This window comes from Cricetulus griseus, chromosome 3, assembly GCF_003668045.3.
Source record: "Cricetulus griseus strain 17A/GY chromosome 3, alternate assembly CriGri-PICRH-1.0, whole genome shotgun sequence".
In the NCBI taxonomy this organism is placed as follows: Eukaryota; Metazoa; Chordata; class Mammalia; order Rodentia; family Cricetidae; genus Cricetulus; species Cricetulus griseus.
The window spans coordinates 274,331,630-274,353,252 of record NC_048596.1 but is presented as its reverse complement, the minus strand read 5'-3'; the positions used below and the strand labels follow the sequence as shown (position 1 = coordinate 274,353,252).

At 48.6% G+C, this 21,623-nt stretch overlaps 1 protein-coding gene across 1 annotated transcript; it reads left to right on the top strand.

The window, feature by feature from the left end:
- The first annotated feature begins 4,704 nt into the window (after nucleotides 1–4,704).
- On the top strand, nucleotides 4,705–21,168 carry Lman2 (lectin, mannose binding 2). The gene is made up of 8 exons (XM_027409803.2): nucleotides 4,705–5,034; nucleotides 5,166–5,284; nucleotides 16,255–16,372; nucleotides 17,436–17,515; nucleotides 17,680–17,841; nucleotides 17,953–18,067; nucleotides 18,978–19,097; nucleotides 20,527–21,168. Exons 1-8 carry the CDS (start codon nucleotides 4,839–4,841, stop codon nucleotides 20,685–20,687), a joined length of 1,071 nt encoding a protein of 356 aa, XP_027265604.1. The 5' UTR covers nucleotides 4,705–4,838; the 3' UTR covers nucleotides 20,688–21,168.
- Nucleotides 21,169–21,623: the final 455 nt, after the last annotated feature.

Sequence of the window (21,623 nt, the reverse complement as noted above, 5' to 3'; positions counted from 1 at the left end):
GGTCTTGTGCTTGGGTGGCAGTGGCTGCAATGGGAGGGGGCAGAGGGAAGAATGGAGGTGGATAAGAGCAAAACCACCTCCACAATGGAATAGTTTAAGCCCTGTTTAATGGGCCATACTAGTAGGAACATGGAAGACAGTGGTGCCAAGAGTTATTTGACCTGTGTGTGGAGGTGGAGCTGGCTCAAGAGGTTTCAGAGGAGAATTTTAATGTGTTGTCTAGAAATCATTCTTGTGAGGTTTTGATGAAGAGGCTGCTGCTCTTTTCCCTGGTCTAAAGAGTCTGCGTGAGGCTAAAGTGAAGAGTTTTATGGATTAATTCAGGTGGCCGAGGAAATCTCAAACAGCCTAGTATAGACTCTGTTTTGTGGTTAATGAAGTTAACACTAAAGAAGATATATAATGAAAAAGAGCAGGATGAGCAAGAAAGATATTGGAGGAGAAAGGGAGCACCGGAAAGTGGCGTGGAGCTAAGTCCTGTGTTCAAGGAGATAAACATTAAAAAATGAAATAAAGGGAGTGGTGACACAGGGCAAGGTCTCACCCAGCTAAATTTCCAACTTGTGAAAAGGAACTAAAAGAAAAAAATCTTAGAGCCAGGTGTTGTGGGGAACACCTTTAATCCAAGTACTGGGAAGACAGAGGATGGCAGATTTCTGAGTTTGAGGGCAGCCTGGTCTACAGAGCAGGCTTCAGGACAGCCAAGCATAGGCAGTGAAGGAAACCATGGAAACCAGAGAGCTGGTAAAGATATAATTGAACAAGGGAGCCATGTTCCAGCCCCAGCAAGCAGCATAACTTGGCTGCTTTGGCCACGTAGTTCTGGCTTTAAAGTTAAAAATAGAAGAGATGGGTTATGGAATTTGCCTCCAAGACTAAAGAAACGACTGAGGCCAGGCATGTGGCAGGGGTGTCCATGAATGGAGGCCTAGAGAGGCCATTGCATGAAGCCTGGATTGCCTTGGAGAACCCAAGATGTTGGAGATGCCAGAGTCATGGGACACCTGCCAAGGAGAGCTGCTAACAGGGAGTGGAACCAGCCCAAGAGGAAGAAATGTGTTCTAGTCAACAAAGCTGAACAGAGTTGAAGATCTACTGAGTGTTTTGACATCAGACACAGAGATACAGAGTTTGGAGTTTGCCCCTGGTTTTTGGTCTTGCTTTGGTCCAGTATCTCCTCACTATGCTAATTTCCCTGCATTTTGGAGTGGTAATGTATATTCTGTGCCAGTATATGTTGGAAGGATGTGATCTGCTTTTTGATTTTGATTTTTACAGGTACTTACAGTTAAGAGAGTGTATGAATCTCAGGAGAGACTTTGAACTTCTTTTAAACATTAAGACTGTGATGGAGAATGGGGCCTTTGAAGTTGGACTAAATTCATTTTGAATTATGATATTGTTACAACCTTATGAGGGCCAGGGAGTGGAAGATGGTAGTTTGAAGTAACTGACAACCATAATCTCATAGGAGTAGCACTTTTAGGGGTGTGGCATTAGTGGAGGAAGTGCGTCACTGTGGGGGCGGGCCTTGAGGTTTCCTATGCTTAGGATACCACCCAGTGTGTCAGTCAACTTCCTGTTGCCTGCAAGATGTGTGACTCTCGGCTTCATCTGCCTGCACGCCACCACGCTCCCCATCTTGGTGATGATGGAGTCAACCTCTGAAAGTCTAAGTGAGCCACCCAATTAAATGTTTCCTTTAAGAGTAGCCGTGGCCATGCATGCTGTCTCTTCACACACACTAAGAGTTCTCATGAGCATTTATGAATGCTGCTCTTACTCCTGTTTGACAGATCATAGGACATGTGATCACATGGTATCCTGCTCCCATTTCCTCTGTGGACAGGGACCAGACAGGGATCAGTGAATGCTGTTGTGCAGCTTGCTTGTCCTTTTTCTTCAGTCCGGGACCTCAGGACAGGGAGCAGGTATTCCCTATTCAGTCAAACCTTTCTGGAAATACTTCATAGACACCCAAAGGTGTGTCTTCAAGGTGATTCTAAATTCAGTCGACAGTGAAGATCAACCATTCTACCATCTCTCTACCATGAGTTCCAATACATATCTTGGCTTTGTTGATTGAGACAGGTTCTCAAGTAGCCCTTAGCTGGCCTCAAACCCCTTATGTATCTGGGGATGACCTTGAATTCCTTATCCTCTGCCTCTACTTTCCAAGTGCTGGCATTCCAGGAATATGCTGCCATGCCCAAATACCACATGTTCCTTATCTGTTTCAAAACATTGTGTTCCTTCTTAAGTTTGAACCTCTAGTTCCAGGTGCCTATGCCGAGAAAGACTTCTCAGTCAAACTCCTGGCAAATTCCAACTCATTCTCCATGACCCGATTCCAGGTTCTAGAACAAATACTCTTTGACCAGTTAAGTACCTCCCATGTGCACTTTTCTAGGTTCTGGGGACTCAGTTGTGGTGGAACCCAGCAGACTCAGTCCTCAATTGAAGCCCAGTGGGATGCACAGGTGTGGTTAGGTCTCTAGAAGAGGGACTCTTCGGGAGATGAGAGCAGAGGGCTTTTGTGGTACACATATGTTTGCTTTCTCTGCATCTATGTGCATGTGCACACACATGTTTATACACACAGCATGCATATCAGCAGAATCTATACCTGTGGTTCAACTAGCTATAGATGAAAGATATTCAGAGAAAATCATTTATTGTCCTAGGGTTACTATTGCTGTGACGAAACACCATGACCAAAAGCAACTGGGGAAGGAAAGGGTTTATGTGGCTTAACTTTCCATATTGCTGTTCATCACTAAAGGAAGTCAGGACAGGAACTCAAACAGGGCAGGATCCTGGAGGCAGGAGCTGATGCAGAGGCCATGAAGGGTGCTGCTTGCTGGCTTGCTCCCCACAGTTTGCTCAGCTTGTTTTCTGATAGAACCCAGAGCCACCAGCCCAGAGATGGTCCCATCCACCAGGGGCTGGGCTCTCCCTCCCACATCAGTCACTAATGAAGAAAGTGCCTCACAGCTGGATCTTATGGAGGTGCTTGCTCAACTGAGGCTCCCTCTTTTCAAAAGACTCTAGCTTGTGTCAAGTTGACATAAAACCAGCTAGCACACTTCTTACTGAACATATACAAACTTTTCTTGTCATTCTCTATCAACACCACTATTACACACAATTAACACTGTATTAAGTATTATATGTAATCTAGAGATGATTGGAGGTCATGCATAGTGTCAAAAGCCTTTAATTCTAGTACTCAGAAAGGAGAGACAGTGGGTTTTTGTGAGTTCAAGGTCTACATAGTGAATTTCCAGGCTAGCCAGGGCTACTTAAGAGACCTTGTCTCCAAAGAATCCAAAAACCAAAAAACAATACACACGCCTTTAATCCCAGCACTCGGGAGGTAGCAGGTGGATCTCTGTGAGTTTGATGGCAGCCTGGTCTACAAAGTGAGTTCCAGGGCAGCCAGACTGTTACATCGATAAATCATTTCTCAAAAAAATGAAACAAAACAAAACTAAACAAAACTAAACAAAACACCAACCAAGCAAATAGTTTGGGTGGAAGCTCCACCTCATCCCCTCCTCTCTCTTTCTCCAAACCTTGCCCCCTTTCAAAAAAGCCCACCAAAACCCAGGCGTTGGTGGTACACGCCTTTAATCCCAGCACTCGGGAGGCAGAGGCAGGCGGATCTCTGTGAGTTCGAGGCCTGGTCTCCAGAGCAAGTGCCAGGATAGGCTCCAAAGCTACACAGAGAAACCCTGTCTCGAAGAGAAAAAAAAAAAAGTGGAATCGGGATTTTTTTTTTAAGATTAAAAAGAATCAATTAATTGTGTGTGTTTGTGTATGTGTGCATGTAAGTTTGGCTGTCTATGGGGGCCAGAAATGTTACATATGGTTGGCTTAGAAATACCCAGAGCGCTGGAAACTGAACTTGACCCTCTGAAAAAGCAGCAAGCACTCCCAACCCCTGAGCCATCTCTGCAGTCCTGCAATCAGGCTTTCGAACGTACATTTAAGCACCTTAACAAGAAACACCGGCAGTTAAAGCTTTTACTAAATAGATTAACAGGTAAAATAGAACTGTATTTGGCTACAGACCACCGTTGTCCAACTATCCAGAGCCAGCTGTCCTGGACTTTCACAGGCACTTTATGTGGCAACAGGAACGGACACTTTTGGGAGCTAGAAGACTTCCGGCCTTCACTAAGGTCCCTGGCCAGGATCTATCTGGTCTGCTCCTGCTTCAATCTGTGTCTGAGAATTGCTTAGGTAGTGGAAGCCGTCAAATAACCGGGCTCCTTTTAAGGCTCCAGAGGAGTGGTGTTAGCTAGAGGTGGCTTAAAGGTTTGCCCCAAGCACCGAGTGAGCCCACAGTGGCGCTGGGATTAGACCCCAGGCTTTCTACTTCACTCCGGTGCTGCTTTTCCCTCTGGACAGGGAAGGTCACTTCAAAGACAGGATCAGTGAGTGGTGTCAGTGTGTCCAGCTTGCGCAAGCAGCCCGCGAAAACTACAAGTTCCAGCATGCTTCACTTCGAAGACGCCGTTCGCTCTCCGGCCCTCGGCTTCTCGTTGGCCCTCAAGCCTAACGTGCTGCTCCATGATTGGTTGGATCCACTGTCGCTCGTAAGAACCCTTTTTAGTGGCCGACTGACAGGCGACCGGGACCTCTAAAGTTATGGGACCGCGCTCTACTCGGATAGGAGGTTACCCAGCCAATGAGGCTGCCATCCCGCTGACTGCGAGGCTTTCCTTTATAAGACTCCGATGATACTAGTTTGGAGGGCTTCCGGCCGGAGACCATTAGCAGAGACACCCGGAAGGCGGAAGTCTTAGGGCGGAAGTGGCCGAGAGAAAAGGAGAATGGCGGCCGAGGCCTGGCTTTGGCGCTGGGGCTGGGGCCAGCGGTGCCCAGGGAGGCCTGGGCTTCCTGGCCCCGGCCCAGGCCCCACTACACTTCTACATTTCCTTCTATTGCTGGGTCCGGTGGCTGCGGACATAACCGACGGCAACAGCGAGCACCTTAAGCGGGAGCACTCCCTCATCAAGCCCTACCAAGGTGAGGCCCCGCGGGGAGGAGGAGGCTGGGGTTGCTTGCAGGAGGGCATGGCCTTTTTGCTGAGCAGAGCAGCTCTGGAGATGTCTGGCGTGGCCTTTCGGGCGCCTGTCTACGTGTGTCTCTGCCCACAGGGGTCGGGTCCAGCTCCATGCCGCTCTGGGACTTCCAAGGCAGCACCATGCTGACGAGCCAGTACGTGCGTCTGACCCCCGACGAGCGCAGCAAGGAGGGCTCCATTTGGAACCACCAGGTGAGTCTTCCCCTAACGGCTGGACGTACAGACGGCTCCCTGACCCGGCAGGCTCTGCCTCCTCAGCAGCCAAGCTTAGTTTATACACATGGCGATTTTGTGCTGCCGATTTTGTGGCCTGGTCACACAAGGAGAGAGAGAAAGAGAGAGAGAATCCCTGTGGTGTAGTTACCGTGTGTCGGGAGCTGTGCGTGACACTTAGTTTCTTCAGAAGCCACGCAAGGTAAGGAATGAGGTCCCCATTTTAATGACTTGAGCAAGAAGCCAAGGTTCTTAGCTTTTAAGATGGGCGTTCCTAAAGTCACAAAGCGAGAAATGAGTGGAGTTGTCAGACCAAATTGAACTCGCTTAATGGAGGGAAAGATGAAACTGTATCCTTACAAGAGTATTTGGCTATGTGTTGGGTTAATTCTCAAACCGGGTGTTTGGAATAGATGGGCTAGATGACTTTATGCAGAGCAGTGTAGCCAGTGAATGGCACAAATAGTATCTCAGAGTGACCTTTCTGACCCCCCGCCCTCAGCAATTCATTTGGCATATTTGAAGCCCTGTGGTTGGAAGTGAGAGGACCCTGTGACATACTTACCAGCCCTAATTCCCGTTCTCAGTGCTTGGTGGAGAGCCTTGTCATCCACTGGACTTGTGGTGGCCTTTACCTTGGAGGCCAGGAACTGTGATGCCTTGTCTTGTTGTGTGGGAGCAAAGCTGTGCAGTGTCCACACTGAGGAGGCATAAGCTGGGGAAGGGGATTAAGGGAATAACTTGAGGATAAAGCATTGCTTGAAAAGGACCCTGCTTCTCCTAGCCTGCCTGATGTAACCCTTCCCTCCACCCACACTGTTGGCCAGTGTCCTAGTTTTCCCCATCATCCTGCTCTCGTAGCCCTTCTGGCTGATTTTGTCCTTGTGTTGCCTCGTTAGCCTGTCCCCCTCAGCACCTCCTCCTCAGGCCTCCACATTGCTGTTAGGGGTGTCTGCGGTTACTTTCCTCATCCAGCTTTGGCTCTCCTCTTCAGAGCCTGAGGTCTTGGATGAATGGAAACCCACGTTATGTCTGCACAGCCTGTCCCTTGGTGACTGGCGTCTCCAGTCGTCCTGTCACTTTGTTCCAGCTTTCTTCCCTAAGGACCTTTGCGCTTGTTCGCTCTGTCTGGGACAGTGCCTCCTGGTTATTCGTGACTGCTCCTTGGTTACTGCTCATCTGTTATTAAGTCCGGGTTCAGGTGCCACACAGCAACACTTTGAGTGCTCGATTAATCATCCCCTACCCCTCCCCGTCACAGTCGTCACATCATTCTGTCTTAGGCTTTTCAATTACTTCTTTTGTTCTGTCTGTTTTTATTTTTGTGGTGCTATAGATTGGACCCTGGTTCTTTTTTTGGGGGGTGGGGGGCGCGTTGAGACAGGGTTTCTCTGTGGCTTTGGAGCCTGTCCTGGAACTCGCTCTTGTAGACCAGGCTGGTCTGGAACTCACAGAGATCCGCCTGCCTCTGCCTCCCGAGTGCGGGATTAAAGGCGTGTGCCACCACCGCACTGGACCCTGGTTCTTATGCACGCCAGGCAAGGCAAGCATGTCACCACTAAACTATGTATGTAGCTTGGATACTACTTTTTTAGGTGGTAATATAGCCTTGTATTTTTTTTATAGAAATGAGTTTTCAATATAGCATTAAATTTTGTTTTGTAAAAAGCAAGGTGAAAATATTGATGGAACTGTTAGGAATTGGGTTCACACACAAGGAACAGACACATCCAAGTAGTGATCTAAATTAGGTTTGTAAGTGGCTGATGGTTACCGTAGTTGGTGGCTTGGTGACGTCAGAGGACCAAGAACATTCTGTGCTTGCTTTGGTTGAATTGCAGCCCGGGACTTTTGCTTCTGGACCCTGCTGACAATTTTTAAATGTTTATAGTGCAATTTATACTTCTGGAAAGACATTGCTTGGAACTCTTAGAAGTTCCTATTTACTATTTCCTCACAGAACTGCAGTTTTGCTTTGTTTTAAATTTCCTTCACCTGTATTTGATCTGGGAGTGGTGCTGGATGAGCAAACACTGACCTAGCACTCCCTGCCTTTGTCATGTGCCTGAGTGTCTAATGTCTGGAACACAGGACATGGGAGCTGAAGAGGCTGCTCTGAATGCATCAGAGGGATATTGTGTGAAGGCAGCAGCAATGGTTGCTTTAGGCCTGCTTGTTGTTAATGTGCCAGTCTGGCATTTGGTATCCCCTTCCTCTTTTTAAAAGTTGATACTGAGACTGGGGAGGTAGTTGAGTGGGTATAGTGTTTGTGGTACAAACCTGAGGACCCAACCCAAGTTCAGGTCCCTAGCACTCAAGTCAAAAGCCTGGTGCCTGCCTGGCTGTGATTCAGCTCTATGGAGGCAGAGACAAGAAATTCTGGAACTTGCTGGCCTGCCAGTTTAACCAAATCTGTGAGCTCCAGGTTTAGAGAGAGTCTTTAAGTCTGGAAGGCGACTTAGCAGTTAGGAGTACTTGCTGCTCTGGCTGAGGACAGAGTGTGTGTCTGTGCCTGAGTGTATACCCACATTGAGTGGCTCAGAACTGCCTGGATCTCTAGCTCCTGGGATTCAACACCCTCTTCTGGCATTTTAGGTACTTGCATATGCACATAGATTTTAAAAAATATATTGACAGCTGTGGTAATACTCACCTTTAATCTCAGCACCTTGAAGGCAGAGACAGTTTGAGATCAGCTTGGGCTACAGTGTGAGACCCTGTCTTGAAAAACAAATCAACCCAAGCGAACAAATAAATATGAGTAAACTTAAATTGAACATTGGAGTTTTGTTTTGTTTTTGAGATGTTTCTTTTAGCTCAAATTTGCTACGTGGTCAAGGGTGATCTTGAGTTGCTGCTCTCCCTGCTCGGTCTCCCAGGTGCTCGTATTACTGGCTGTTCCAGGGTGCACCAGAGACCAGCTGGGGTTTGTGTTGATGCAACTGTGTTCATAGCCTGTGGAGGCCAGAGGTCAGCCTTAGCTGTTTCTCGGGAGCCAGCCAGCACATTTGTTTCTTGAGCAGAGTCTTACTGTCCTGAAGCTTGCTATCTGGCCAGTGAGCCTGAGGGCTCCACCTGTCTCCTTCCCAGGACTGGAAGTTTAAGTGCATGCCACCATATCAGGCTGGATAGGGTTTCTCTGTGTAGCCTTGGCTGTCTGGAACTCACTTTGTAGATCAGGCTGTCCATCTGACTCTGCCTTCTAAGTGCTGGGATTAAAGGCATATGCCACCATGCCCTGACTACAACCTTATTTTTGAGACGGGATCTCTAACTGAGCCAGGAATTTGCCATTTCAGCCAGACTGACTGGCCAGAAGACTCTAGAACTGCCCATTACAGAGTCTCCACAGCTCTGGATGTCCCTCTATCTGACTCTTTGGTTTTTCAAGACAGGGTTTCTCTGTGTGGCTTTGGAGCCTATCCTGGCATTCGCTCTGTAGACCAGGCTGGCCTCGAACTCACAGAGATCCTCTTGCCTCTGCCTCTGCCTCCCGAGTGCTGGGATTAAAGGCGTGCACCACCAAGGCCCGGCTCTTTATCTGGCTTTTATGTGGCTACCAGGTTTCAAACCTAGGTCCTTATGCTGTGCACCAAGCCACCTCTTATTTCAACTTCACAGGGTTCTAAAATAGCTCCCATAAAATAGAAATTCATGTGAACAAATTCTGAGAAAGTGTTTACTTAATAGACCACGTGGAATTGTAGAATAGCATGGCAACCGACCACACCTGGCTTTTTATTTTGTTATTTTGTGAGATGGAATCTTGCTATTTTTCCCTGGCTGGCCTTGAACTCTGGTCTCAAGTGATTCTCTTCTCTCAGCCTTTCAAGTTGCTGGGACTATAGGCAGATATCACTGTAAAGATGTCTAAGCTGGCCGGTTGCATCTGCTTTCTGTTCTGTGCCAGCAGAGCTGTAAAAGCCATCCAACTATAAAATGATTTGTTTCCGCAAGGTTATTCTGGTTTCCTTGATCTGGTGTAACAAGGCACCAGGACTCAGCACAAAGCAGCTTCTAAGTCAATTCCAAACCACATTGCACCTGTTTGAAGTCACCTGGAGGCTTTCTGTCGTGCTGCACGAGGATATTGGGGGCCTGTAGTCCCATGTCTGTGCCCTTTCCTGCCTCTGACCTTGTCCCTTCCCTTCTCACTTGTCCTTGTCCAAGACTGGCCTTGCACCAGCTTGGGCTCTTTCCTCGTGTATTGTTCTCAGGAGCAGGGTCTTCATCAATGTTCTGTTGATGTGAAGAGACGCTATAACCAAGACAATTCTCTCTTTTTTTCTTTTCTTTTTTTATTTATTTTTATTTTTGTTTTTGTTTTTGTTTTTGTTTTTGAGGTTCTGTTTCTCTGCATAGCCTTGGCTGTCCTGGAACAAGTTGGCTGTGTTTGACCAGGCTGGCCTCGGACTCACTGAGAAACACCTGGCTCTGCCTCTCTGAGTGAGTGTGTGAGCGAGCGAGCCAGCGCTGGGATTCGACCAAGACAACTCTTAAAAAAGAAAGCATTTAATTGCAGCTTGCTTGTTTAGTCCATTATCATGATAGCTGAGAGTATGATGGCAGACAGACATGGTGTGTGCTGGAGAGTAGCTGAGAGTTCTACGTCTGGAGCCACAGGCAGCAACGGGAAGAAACCCCAGAGCCCACCCCCAGTGACACTCTTCCTCCACCGAGGCCACACCCAATCCCTCAAGTAGTGCCACTCCCTTGGTGACCACGTATTTGAATACATGAGCCTGTGTGGGCCATTCTTATTCAGACCACCACATGTAGCAAAAAACAAACAAAAAAACATTTGAGAGAAGTTCTGCACTGCCTCTTCTTTTTTTTTTTAAGTTTTTATTTATTTATTATGTATACAACATTCTGCTTCCATGTATATCTGCACACCAGAAGAGGGTACCAGGTCTCATAACGGATGGTTGTGAGCCACCATGTGGTTGCTGAGAATTGAACTCAGGACCTCTGGAAGAGCAGTCAGTGCTCTTAACCTCTGAGCCATCTCTCTAGCCCTGCACTGCCTCTTCTATATGAGAAAATTATTTTTGTTCAAATACATATGTGCTATTTTGATAGTTTGATACATTTAAAGTCTTGATCTAGTTCTAATTGTGCCATAGTCAAGGGTTTCTATCCCTAGACATTTTTTTTTTAATTCTAATGGTATTATTCTTTGATACCCAAAAGTTGTTTTTTGTTTTTCTTTTGTTTTTTCGAGACAGGGTTTCTCTGGCTTTGGAGCCTATCCTGGAACTAGCTCTTGTAGACTAGGCTGGTCTGGAACTCACAGAGATCTGCCTGCCTCTGCCTCCCGAGTGCTGGGATTAAAGGCGTGCGCCACCAAAACCTGACACCCAAAAGGTTTTAATTTAATTTCTTTCTTTTTTTTCCCCTCAAGTATAGCCAATTTGAGGCCAGTTTACTAAATCTTTCTGCCATTGCCTTTTGACTATTAGGATTACAAGTGTGAGTTGCCATTCCCAGCCAAAAAAATTTTTTTGAGGTATTATACAATTGGGAAAAAAAAATAGAAAAGCTGGGCCTAGTGGCACTTCCTATCCTTGTAATCCCAGAGACTGAGTTAGCAGGGTCACAAGTGGAAGGCTTACTGGGCTGCAGAGTGAGTTCAAGGCCAGCCAGAGCAATTTAGTAAGCCTTTATCTCTAAAATAAAACATAGGACTGACAAGATGACTCAGCAAATCAAAGTGCCAGCTTCTCAGGCTGACAACCTGGGTTGGACCCCAGAATCCCGAGGAAGGAGGAACTGACTCCCACAACCTGTCCTCTGACCTACCCACTCATGTTGTGTTTACCCCCACAAATAATCAATGAAGGCTAGAGACAAGAAAGGCAGGTCTAGCAAGTTTTGCTGAGGGTTTAGGAGCTAGTTTAGCCAGGTGGTGGTGGCGGCGGCGGCGGCAGCGCACGCCTTTAATCCCAGCACTCGGGAGGCAGAGGCAGGTGGATCTCTGTGATTTCGAGGCCTGGTCTCCAGAGCGAGTTCCAGGAGAGGCTCCAAAGCTACACAGAGAAACCCTGTCTTGAAAAAAAAAGAAAGAAAGAAAGAAAGAAAGAAAGAAAGAAAGAAAGAAAGAAAGAAAGAGGCTGTCTGACACACTGGGGTCAACCCCACACTGCAACAATAACGATGAATGAGAGCTTATACTGGGTTTTATCTCAGTCTCTTCCATTTGCACTTGGTAAGATGCCTGGCTTGTTAGGGTTAGCCTGTCTCTGTCTTCTTCCCGTCTGTCTTCCCTGTCCTCTTCTCTCTGCTCTTGACAACTTGAACATTTCTTACTCATTTTGCCTCTTTTATTGGTCTGGAAGTTGTATGCTTGTTTCTCAGAGTTTTTATCATTCTTCTTGTTATTTGTGTTTGTGCTTCTGTGTGTATGGAAACGAGTGTAGGTGCCTGTGGAGGCCAGAAAGTCCGTCCCATCAGATCCCCTGGAACTAGAGTTGAGGCAGTTGTGAATGCCTGAACTGGGAGCTGGGAACCAAACTGAGTCCTCTTCAAGAGCAGCTGCTGCTCTTCAGAACTTTGCCCTCCATCCAGCCTCTTTTTTTCTCAATTTTTTTATGGTTATCCTGGATGGCAGGAAGATGTCTAAGCACCTAGGAGGCAGAAGCAGGAAGTTTGCTAGATTGAGGCTCTCCTGAGCAGCATAGCAAGACCCTATTTTAAAATGACAGGACTGGAGGTGCACAAAACCTCGCTTTTATCTGCAACACTCCAAAAACAACCCTTCCCAAACACATGCATGCACAAACACACACACACAGGTACACACACACACACACACAGGTACACACATACATGTACACATGCACACCACGTCCACATTTTACCAGCCTTTTTTTTTTTTAAGCTACTTCCATGTATATTTGCACACTAGAAGAGGGCACCAGATCTCATAACAGATGGTTGTGAGCCACCATGTGGTTGCTGGGAATTGAACTCTGGACCTCTGGAAGAGCAGTTAGTGCTCTTAGCCTCTGAGCCATCTCTCCAGCCCTTTACCAGAGTCTTAAGGATAATGTGTGCTGTGCTCACCTCGGCAGCACATATACTAAAAAAGGATAATGTGTGCTTTTATACTTTTACTTTCTTCCTGGACAGTGCCAGGGCCTTAGGACACTTCTGTTCACCCTGTCACCAGCCTTATTTCAGTCCCTTGTGTTGTGAGCCATGTGACACTGAGCAAGTGGGTGCAGCTGTAGCTTCTGTCTCCAGACCGACTGTGTTTGCTGTTCTTTCTTTCTGAACATGACGCCCATGTGGATCTGGTTCATTTCCTTCTCTGCAAAGAATGAAAGACAGTATGAGAGGGCCGCTGGCAATTAATTCCTTTAATTCTTTTGTTTTGTGTGTCTGAAATTGTCTTAATTTCACCCTTTTTCTTTCTGGGTACATTTGCTGAATGTAGGCTGCTGCTGCCTTTCTGTTTCATTTCTTGAATGTGTATTGTCTTTGCTAATTGTTAGCTTCATTGAAAGTGGTCTGTTAGCTGGCTTTTAAACCTCTGGTTAACCCTGTAGGTGGGTTAATCTATTCTCTTTTATGCTACTGTAATGAAGTATCCAGGAAGGGATAACCTTCAGAAAGAGTTACGGTTTGGAGTGAAATCATGGTGCTTGCTCTGGTGAGGGCTTTCCGGGTACATCATCTCAAGGGCAGCTTGGGCTTTGTGAGACTTTGTTTTGTTTCAGAACCAACAAAAGCAGGCCGGGGAGATGGCTTAGTGGTTAAGAGTGTGCTTTGCTCTTGCAGAAAGCCTGAGTTAGATTCCTAGTGACACTGGGTTGAACACAGCTGCCAGGGTGATCTAAAGCCCCTGACCTCCACAGGCACCTGTACTCACCTGCACATCCCTGTGCACATACGGTAAGTGAGAATAATGAGGTACACCCTCTAAACATACAGAAACAACACATGAAAGGGAGAGATCACAGGAAAACTGAAATGGCCAGTACCCACTCCTAGGTGGCCTTGGAGACCTCAACTTTTTGTGTGGGTTTGTAGTTTGGGGATGGATTCTAGGCAAGCACTCTGCCACTAAACTACACCCACAGCTCCCATCAAGCCACCCTTGCACTGGGAGTGCATGCATTTGTATCCAGAAGATGGGGTCTTATTCCTGTTTGTCAGTCTCCTTTGGCTGTGGGACTGTTGAAGTTTGTGGCAGTCACAAATCTCTGCTGCTTTGCTCCAATCTCTCGTGTCTCATTTTGAAAATTGAATTTATTTGTGTCTTTTCCTCTGGGATCTTACTCTAAGTTCTGAACCCCTCCCCCTTTCTTGGTATTTCTGAGTAACCTTGTGTACATCTCTCCATCTGCTGTTAAGTTTGTTCATTATGTCATCATATATTGTTCTGAAACTGTGTTTCTTCGTGTGAGTTTAAGAATAGCGCCAACCTGCTACATTCCCATAATTGTCTTTTAGGCCCTTGGACATAGTTACTGGGAGCACAGTCTGGGTTCCTTTGCTTCCTTGGGTTTCCCTTTGTCTCTTTGATGCCTAGTTACTTGTGCTCGCTGCTGACAAAAACATTTGTACAATTATTTGTAGAAGAAAGTTGGGGACTGGCAAAGTCTCATAGCTCTAATTCGAGGGGTGAAGAGGACTCACCTTGGAGGGCCCTTCTGGTGCATTTTTTTTAGACCTCAGTCCCAACTGGAACAAGACCCCCAACTCCATCAGCAGGCCTTGGATTGGGGTCCTTGTCCCTCTGTATGTATGTATGTAGGTTTTTCAAGCAGGGTTTCTCTGTATAGCCCTGGCTGTCCTAGAACTCTCTCTGAAGATCAGGCTGGCCTCAAACTCCCAGAGATCCACCTGCCTCTGCCTCCTGAGCACTGGGATTAAAGGGTGTGTCACCACCACCCACCCCACCCTCCTCCTGTCTTTCAGAGCTGGCTGTCATAGCTTAGCTACCTCTTCCAGATTTCATGACTATGCCCAGACCAGGGGAAGCTCATGTTGTGTGCCGTCATGCAGGTCCTTGCTAGTTCCATGCTCTAGGGCCAGCTGAGTCCCCAGTACCTTCTGATATACGAAGCTAATGGAATCCGTGCGCTAGCCGCATTGCCTGTTTGCGTTGGGACATCATGTATTCTGATTTCTGAATTGTTTCCCTGATTACAAGAGTATTACGTTTCATTGTGCTATCAGGTTCTTTTTTGTTCCCAAACCAGGTCCTTTTTCCATTTTGGGGACTGTGCAAACAGTAACAGGAGCACTTCTAATTGAATAGTTGGGAAGGTTTTTATTCATGGCTGAGAATAGAAGTGGGAAGTAAACTTGAAAATCAACCTCTCAACCTTGAGAATCAAGAGATTATAAATACAGGGTAAAATATCTAAGTGGGGAAGGGGTAGGCTTGGAAGGGGACAAGTAATCAGGTTTTTGGAACTTGGGCACATAACCCCTTTCCACTCCTTTTGTGGTTCCTTTCGGAAGTTGCCGTGACTTCTGTCAGTTGTCCTGGCCCTGGGGTGGTTTTGCAGCCCGTGTGCACTGGGATTGTGACAATGGTAGAGGTTGCCCGTGCTGGTTCTGGCGGCCGTCTCCTTTCAGCCAGCCCACCTGAAGGAGGAGGGTTACCATTGACGGGATAGACACCATGACCGAAAGCTACTAGGGCCGGAAAGACTTCTTTTGGTTGTATAGCCTGTAAGTCCGTCTCTGCGGGAGGCCAGGGCAGGAGCGGGTGCCGAGGCCATGCAGGGGAGTAAGCATCTTACTCTTGCTCTCCATGGCGTGTTCACACTGTTTTTTATAGCACCGAGGACACCTGCCCAGGAGTGGCATCCATGAAGAGCTGGGCTCCCCCACATCAATCAAGAAAATACACCAAGACTTGCCCACAGGCCACCCTGTGGGGACATCTTCTCAATTGAAATTTTCTTCTTCCCAAATCACTCTAGCTTGTGTCAAGTTGACATAAAACTAGCCAGCACAGGGTCGTTCTGAAGGGGTCACCCCTCAGAGTTGCGTGTCATTGGGGCCCTCCGCCCCTGCCTCTTCTCTTTCTTGCTGGCACACTCGGCCTTAGCTGTCATTTCAAGTCTGAGTCCTCTTGAGAATGGCATTGTTAAATGGCTGCGCCCGATTGGGTGGGCAGTGTAGTACATGCCTGTAATCCCAGCATTCAGGAGGCTGTGACAGGGGGATTGCTTTGAGATTGAGGCCAGCCATGAATACATAACAAGACCTTGAGAGAGGTGGTTAAGGGCACTGACTGCGCTTGTAGAGTACCCAGGTTCAATTCCCAGCACCCACATTGGCTTATAGCTTTCTGTAACTCCAGTTCCAGGGAATCTAAACTCTTGAATACACAAAATGGACAAGAAAAAAAAAATCATTAATGGGGGCTTGTAGCGTGAAGCCTCACCACTAACTGAGAGCCTCTCTTCATCTGAACTGGACTTTGATGACTTGTTGTTTACTGCCATACTGCTAAGGCAGGGTCTTGTTTCAGTTTAGAAAAGCGAGTCACTTTGTGACTCAGCAGGCCATATATAATTTACATGAAATGCCTGGAGGCTGTGGGGATATAAGAAGTAGCCCAGGTTTCGATCAGACTTGGTTATATCAAGACCACTTTTTCATCTGCTATAGACAAATTACTTTGCCTCAAAATGCTTAATTTAAAATATGTGACTTAAATGGTGCTGACAAGACAGGCACGTGTGGATGAGCATGGTAAAACAGGATTGGGTTATGCTTTGAGGAAAGTGGCAAGGCTGGCCTCAGGTAGCCTCAGACACCATTTGGCTTCCCTGCCTCACTTAGGGGCCAGTAGCACTTAAGGTATGGTTGCCTGATCCCTGTACCCAGTGAATGCCTGGTTTTGGTGGGGGTGGGGCATGCCAGGCTGCACTCCAGCCTGCTCCAAAGCCTGGGTATCTCTGAGGGCCTTTCTTTTTCTCCAGCCGTGTTTCCTCAAGGATTGGGAGATGCACGTCCACTTCAAGGTCCATGGCATTGGGAAGAAGAATCTCCATGGAGATGGCATCGCCTTGTGGTACACCCGGGACCGCCTGGTACCAGGTAGGGAGGTGCACACTCGGGTGGACCCTGCTGGGCCCCCAAGAGTGGGTAGACACGGGCATAGCTGCTAGCCACCAGGGCAGTGGGGGGATGGGCGTGGCAAGTAGCTGGCCTGTGGCCACTGTGCTTGTTCTGCTGGGAGACGCTGCTGTGCTTGCTCGTGCTTGCTCTGGAGGGGTCCTTGAGGAGGCTACGGTGGTCCTGTGGTGCCCCTACCCCTCTGACACACCTAAGACCGTCCTGCCTGTTATTTTTAGGGTTTTAGATTTCAATTTAGATTTAGATTTATGTATCCCAGTTTTGGTTTTAAACTCATTATTAGCCCAGACCACCTAAACATGAAAGTATTCCTTCTGCCTGTCACTCAAGTAGGGCTCAGGCATACACCGCCCCACCTGGCCATTCTGCCATAGATTTTAAATGTGTGTGTGAGAGCGTGAGCATGTGCTTGCTCTCTCTCTCTCTCTCTCTCTTGTGCACTCATGCATGCATGTCACAACACCTGTGGAGATCACTGGACAGCTTTGTGAAGTCAGTCTGTTCCTCCTCTTCATGTGTTTTCTGGGGGAGGAACTCACGTCACCAGGCCTGCACAGTGAGGACCATTACCTGCTGAGCCAATCTCCTGGGGCCCATTCTGAAACATGAAGCTGCAAAGAATGCAGCCAGCAAAGCAGGAAATGCCTCTGGGGTACTTACAGACAACTGCTACTTACAGTTTAAGAAGGTGTCCTAGATCATACCGACATACCCCAACACTTGCCTTGGTGGCTGCCCGGATAGTTAATGCCTCAACTTTTGTTCAGATGGCCCTGGTGACCTGGCCCCCTGTGGCCAAAGCTGTTCTTAAACTCATAGCAGTCCTCCAGCTTTAGCCTCTCAAGTGCTGCTGGGCTTCAGTCTTCAGCTCTCTGTACTGAGAGTCCAGGGCCCCTCCTCACCGCTTTGTCCCTTGAGGTCCTTCCCCCCTGGGTAAGGTCCCAATGGTTGGGTTCTCTAGCTTCTGTGCACACTGCCTTTGAGTTATCCATCGACATGTTCTGAAAGTATCTCCTCATTGTAGGACCTGTGTTTGGAAGCAAAGACAACTTCCATGGTTTAGCCATCTTCCTGGACACGTACCCCAATGATGAAACAACGGAGGTAGGACTCTGTTCTTCTGTGGGGCCGGCAGCAAGGGCTGGGCAGCTGGCTTATGTTGGGAACTGGGACTTTGCTCTGGTCCTGGCATGGAAGCATCCTCCTGGGTGGGATGCTGTGTGCCCACAGGCTGGCTGGGCATGGAGTAACCAGTGTCTTGGTTCCAGCGTGTGTTCCCGTACATCTCGGTGATGGTGAACAATGGCTCTCTATCATACGATCATAGCAAAGATGGACGCTGGAGTGAGTTGGCAGGCTGCACAGCGGACTTTCGCAACCGGGACCATGATACCTTCCTGGCTGTCCGCTATTCCCGGGGCCGCCTTACTGTGAGTAGGCATGATGGGAAGGCCGCTGGGCCTGTGCGGGGTTCCACAGACGGCTTCAGGAGGAAGCTGGCTGGAGCCTGGGTGTGTGCTTGACTGACCCGCTGACTGCAGGTGATGACGGACTTGGAGGACAAGAACGAGTGGAAAAACTGTATCGATATCACAGGAGTGCGCCTGCCCACCGGCTATTACTTTGGCGCCTCTGCGGGCACCGGCGACCTGTCTGGTGAGTGTGAGAGAGGGCCTGTCCTCAGCTGCTGATTGCCTGCCTTCCTTTGCGTGAGTCTTCCTCAGTTTACCATCAGCTGTAAATGTTTGCATGCCTAAGGCATTCTCTCTCTCTCTCACAGACGCGCGCGCGCGCACACACACACACACACACACACACACACACACACACACACACAGCCTTGCCTTAGATTAATCAGGTCACTGAGTTTACATGTGGAGTTGGCTGGCTCGGAGCCACATCACCGCTGGACTCCAGTGCCTCACTTCTGACATAGAACATCTTTTGTGCCCGTGTTGGTGTTTGGACCACACCCTTCTCAGGTCTCAGGCTTAGCTGCCGACTGCCTGTCTGTTTATCTGCAGCCTGCACGTGGGTCTCTGACAGGACCATCTGGCTGCTTGCTATTCTTGGAAGTATCGGGCTTCTCAGACAGCCCTAGAATGAGCACGCTGGCCCTTATCTGGTTTCTGTTTTTAGTTCATATCCTCTACTCAGCATTGTCTCTCCATGGGCATCTCGGTCCTGGCCATTGTGATGGCTCAATATGGACAGCATTGCTTCCATTCTTCAAAGAAACCTGGCCTTTAAGTTTGGACCCAGATCACTTGGGAATGTCTAAGCTCATGCTTTTTTCTCTCCACTCTGTCTTCTCTTGAGCTCCTCAACTTCCCCAAGCTGGGTCTTGAACCCAGGCCCTTAGACATGCTAAGTACATGTTTAGCATTAGCTGTACCCCAGCTCAACTCTGGAGTCACTTCAGCCCCGGAAATGCTGCCTGCCTGCCTGCCTGCCTGCCAACAAAAGTGCTTTTCCCAGGGATGGGCCATCTGTGGCTGGGGAGGGGCTTTTCTTTGTGTAGGGCAGTGGGCCACATCTTGAGGTAGGCTCACTCTCTGCCCTGTAGACAACCATGACATCATCTCCATCAAGCTGTTCCAGCTCATGGTAGAACGCACGCCTGAGGAGGAAAGTATTGACTGGACCAAGATCGAACCTGGGGTCAACTTCCTCAGGTCCCCTAAAGGTGTGTGGGTACGGGGGTGTGGGGGGTGCGCACGAGCGCGTGGCCCTGGGCTCCAGGAGAACTGTGGTCCTGTCCTGCTGTGACTGGAGAGAGGAGCTTGGGTCGGTTGGCTTTGGTGAGCTTATGAGCACAGGTGCCGACTGGCTGTGTGTGGGCTCTGTCGAGGCTCTAATAGTAGTTGGCCTGTGTGTGAGCACCCAGCATCCACTTCTTCCTGGGCTGCACTAGGACCAGTTTGTTGGCCATATGTAGCACACCCAGTGCTCCTTGCCACGCTTCACTTCTGAGCCACCTGAAAGAGAGGCTACGGTCAACTCAACTTTAAACTCTAGCCTTGGGCCCTCCCGTTACCATAACTCTGCCTCACAGTGAGTGTTCTGGTGAAGAGGCCCCTTTCCTTCTATCCCCTAAAGGCCAGAGACTGAAAATTACAGGCCTGAAGGGGCTTGTCCCTGTCCATGCCCATGCCCCTCTGTTTTTCTGGCTTTTTAGGAAGTTCTATGTGGTATGACATCTCACTTTAAAAATAGGAATTTATCTCATGAAACCCAGACTGGCCTTGAACTCACTGTAGCTGAGGGGGATGCTAACCTTCCAGGTCTCCTGCCCCTACCCTGGGTGTAGGAACTACAGGTGTAGCCACTGGGCCTGGTGTTTGACATCTCACATTTTTCAGTTTTTTACTTTTATTGTGTTTAATTCTGTGCCTGTGTGTCTGCGTGTGTGTGTGTGTGTGTGTGTGTGTGTGTGTGTGTGTGTGTGTGTGTGTGTGTGTCTGCGTGTGTATGTCTGCATGTAGGTGTGGGCGCCCATGAGGCTAGAGACATCAGGTCCCTGGAGCTGGAATTCTATGCTGTTGTGAGCCACTCAGCATGGGTGCAGGAAATCACACTCAGGTCCTTTGGAGTGTGTACTCTCAACTCCTGAGCTATCTTCCAGCCCATCTTAAAGATTCTGGTTGGTCTTAGTGTTTTAGAGCTAAGTTAATCCTGCCATATAGCACCATTAGGTCAGTGCTGTTTGCTGCTCCAAGAAACGACATCTGCTTTGCCCACCTGTGTCCCCAGGGGCAAGCAAGACAGGGACATTCACTTGATATTATCTCCATGCTTAGCTCTGCCTCTGTGGAGGGACTGAGCATTGGTAGGCCACAGGGACCCATGGGACCCCCAAGGCTAAACAGCTTGTGGGGGATGCTGTGGCCTTCAAGTTCCTGAGTTCTACTGAGTAGATCTCATCCGAACTCTGCCCCCTTTGCCAGTGCAGATGCAGGACCCAGGCCTGTGGCTGGTCTGCTAGGTGTGAGTAGGGTGGATGGCTCCCTAAGGCTGTGTGGCTGCTGGGAGTTCCTGTCAGTCTGGTTTTGTGGAGCCATTTATGGGGTGGCCCCCTCGTGCTTTGTCCTTTAACTTCCCTCCTTTTCCCACAGACAACGTGGATGACCCCACTGGAAATTTCCGAAGCGGTCCCCTGACGGGGTGGAGAGTGTTCCTGCTGTTGCTGTGTGCACTCCTGGGCATCATTGTCTGTGCTGTGGTGGGCGCCGTGGTGTTTCAGAAGCGCCAGGAGCGGAACAAACGCTTCTACTGAGTGGCCAGTCTGGCTGGAAGGGCCTGACCTTGGGCCAGAGCTCTTAAATGAACTTTTTTTCTACTGGGATTGTAAAATCAACCAACCAACCTTATTTCTTAACTGTTTCAAAGAAATAATTAAAGTATTTTCATACATTTTGCTTCTGGCCCAGCTGAGACAGCTGGCAGGACTGGGGCTCAGGGCTCCCCTACAGCTGGAGGCTCTTGCCCCATCTCGAGGCATGCTCCTGGGAGCAGGGGAGTCTGTACTTGGGGCCCAGCTGAGGCCCTGCGGGTGACTGTCAAACACAAGAGGTTCTGTGTACTCATGGTTGGCTCCTTAGGGTCCTGGGAGTGGTTTGGTTTGGAGGCACACAGGGTTTGGGATTTTGGGCCTTCTTCCCTGTAGCTTTTTACGAAGACAAACCTCAGCTAAGGCCGAGGACAGGGCCCAGGGTGTGACGGTTTCCTAAATAAAGAAGCCAATCTCAGCCTCATGACTGTCCTGGGGGCTTTTTCATTTCTGGTCATTTTCCAGTCTGTTCTCTGGCCTGCAGCAGCCCATAAGGGGTGGGAGATGGTAGGGAACCATGGCGCTCAGGCCAAGCAAAACTCACCTGAACACAGGATGTGACCTCAGCCTGAGACTGTTAGGCTGCACTGGGGGTGGAGAAGGACAGCGACAAATCTTGAGGGGTGTCTGGGATGATCTGGAAGGAGCCAGTGAGCCTGGAATGGAGAACAGCCGGGTTTGTCAGTGGTGTTCCCTTCGGTTACTTGAGGGAACAGAGCCAGGGCTGAGAGGAAGCAGGTATTAGCACCCCTAGCTTCCAGTCTTCTCCACCCAAATCTCCCACTATGAGGAATTGTGTTGCTTCCAGGCAAGCTCTGATCACCATCCTGTCCCTCCTTGGGGACTTTACCAAGTCAGTCTCTTTTCCTCATCTTCTTCCTC

Coding starts and splice junctions, on each gene's coding strand:
- Lman2 (XM_027409803.2), top strand. CDS start 4,839: ATGGCGGCCGAGGCCTGGCTTTGGCGCTGGGGCTGGGGCCAGCGGTGC. Junction 5,285..16,254: donor GCTCCATTTGGAACCACCAG/GTGAGTCTTCCC, acceptor CTTTTTCTCCAG/CCGTGTTTCCTCAAGGATTG. Junction 17,516..17,679: donor CCAATGATGAAACAACGGAG/GTAGGACTCTGT, acceptor TCTTGGTTCCAG/CGTGTGTTCCCGTACATCTC.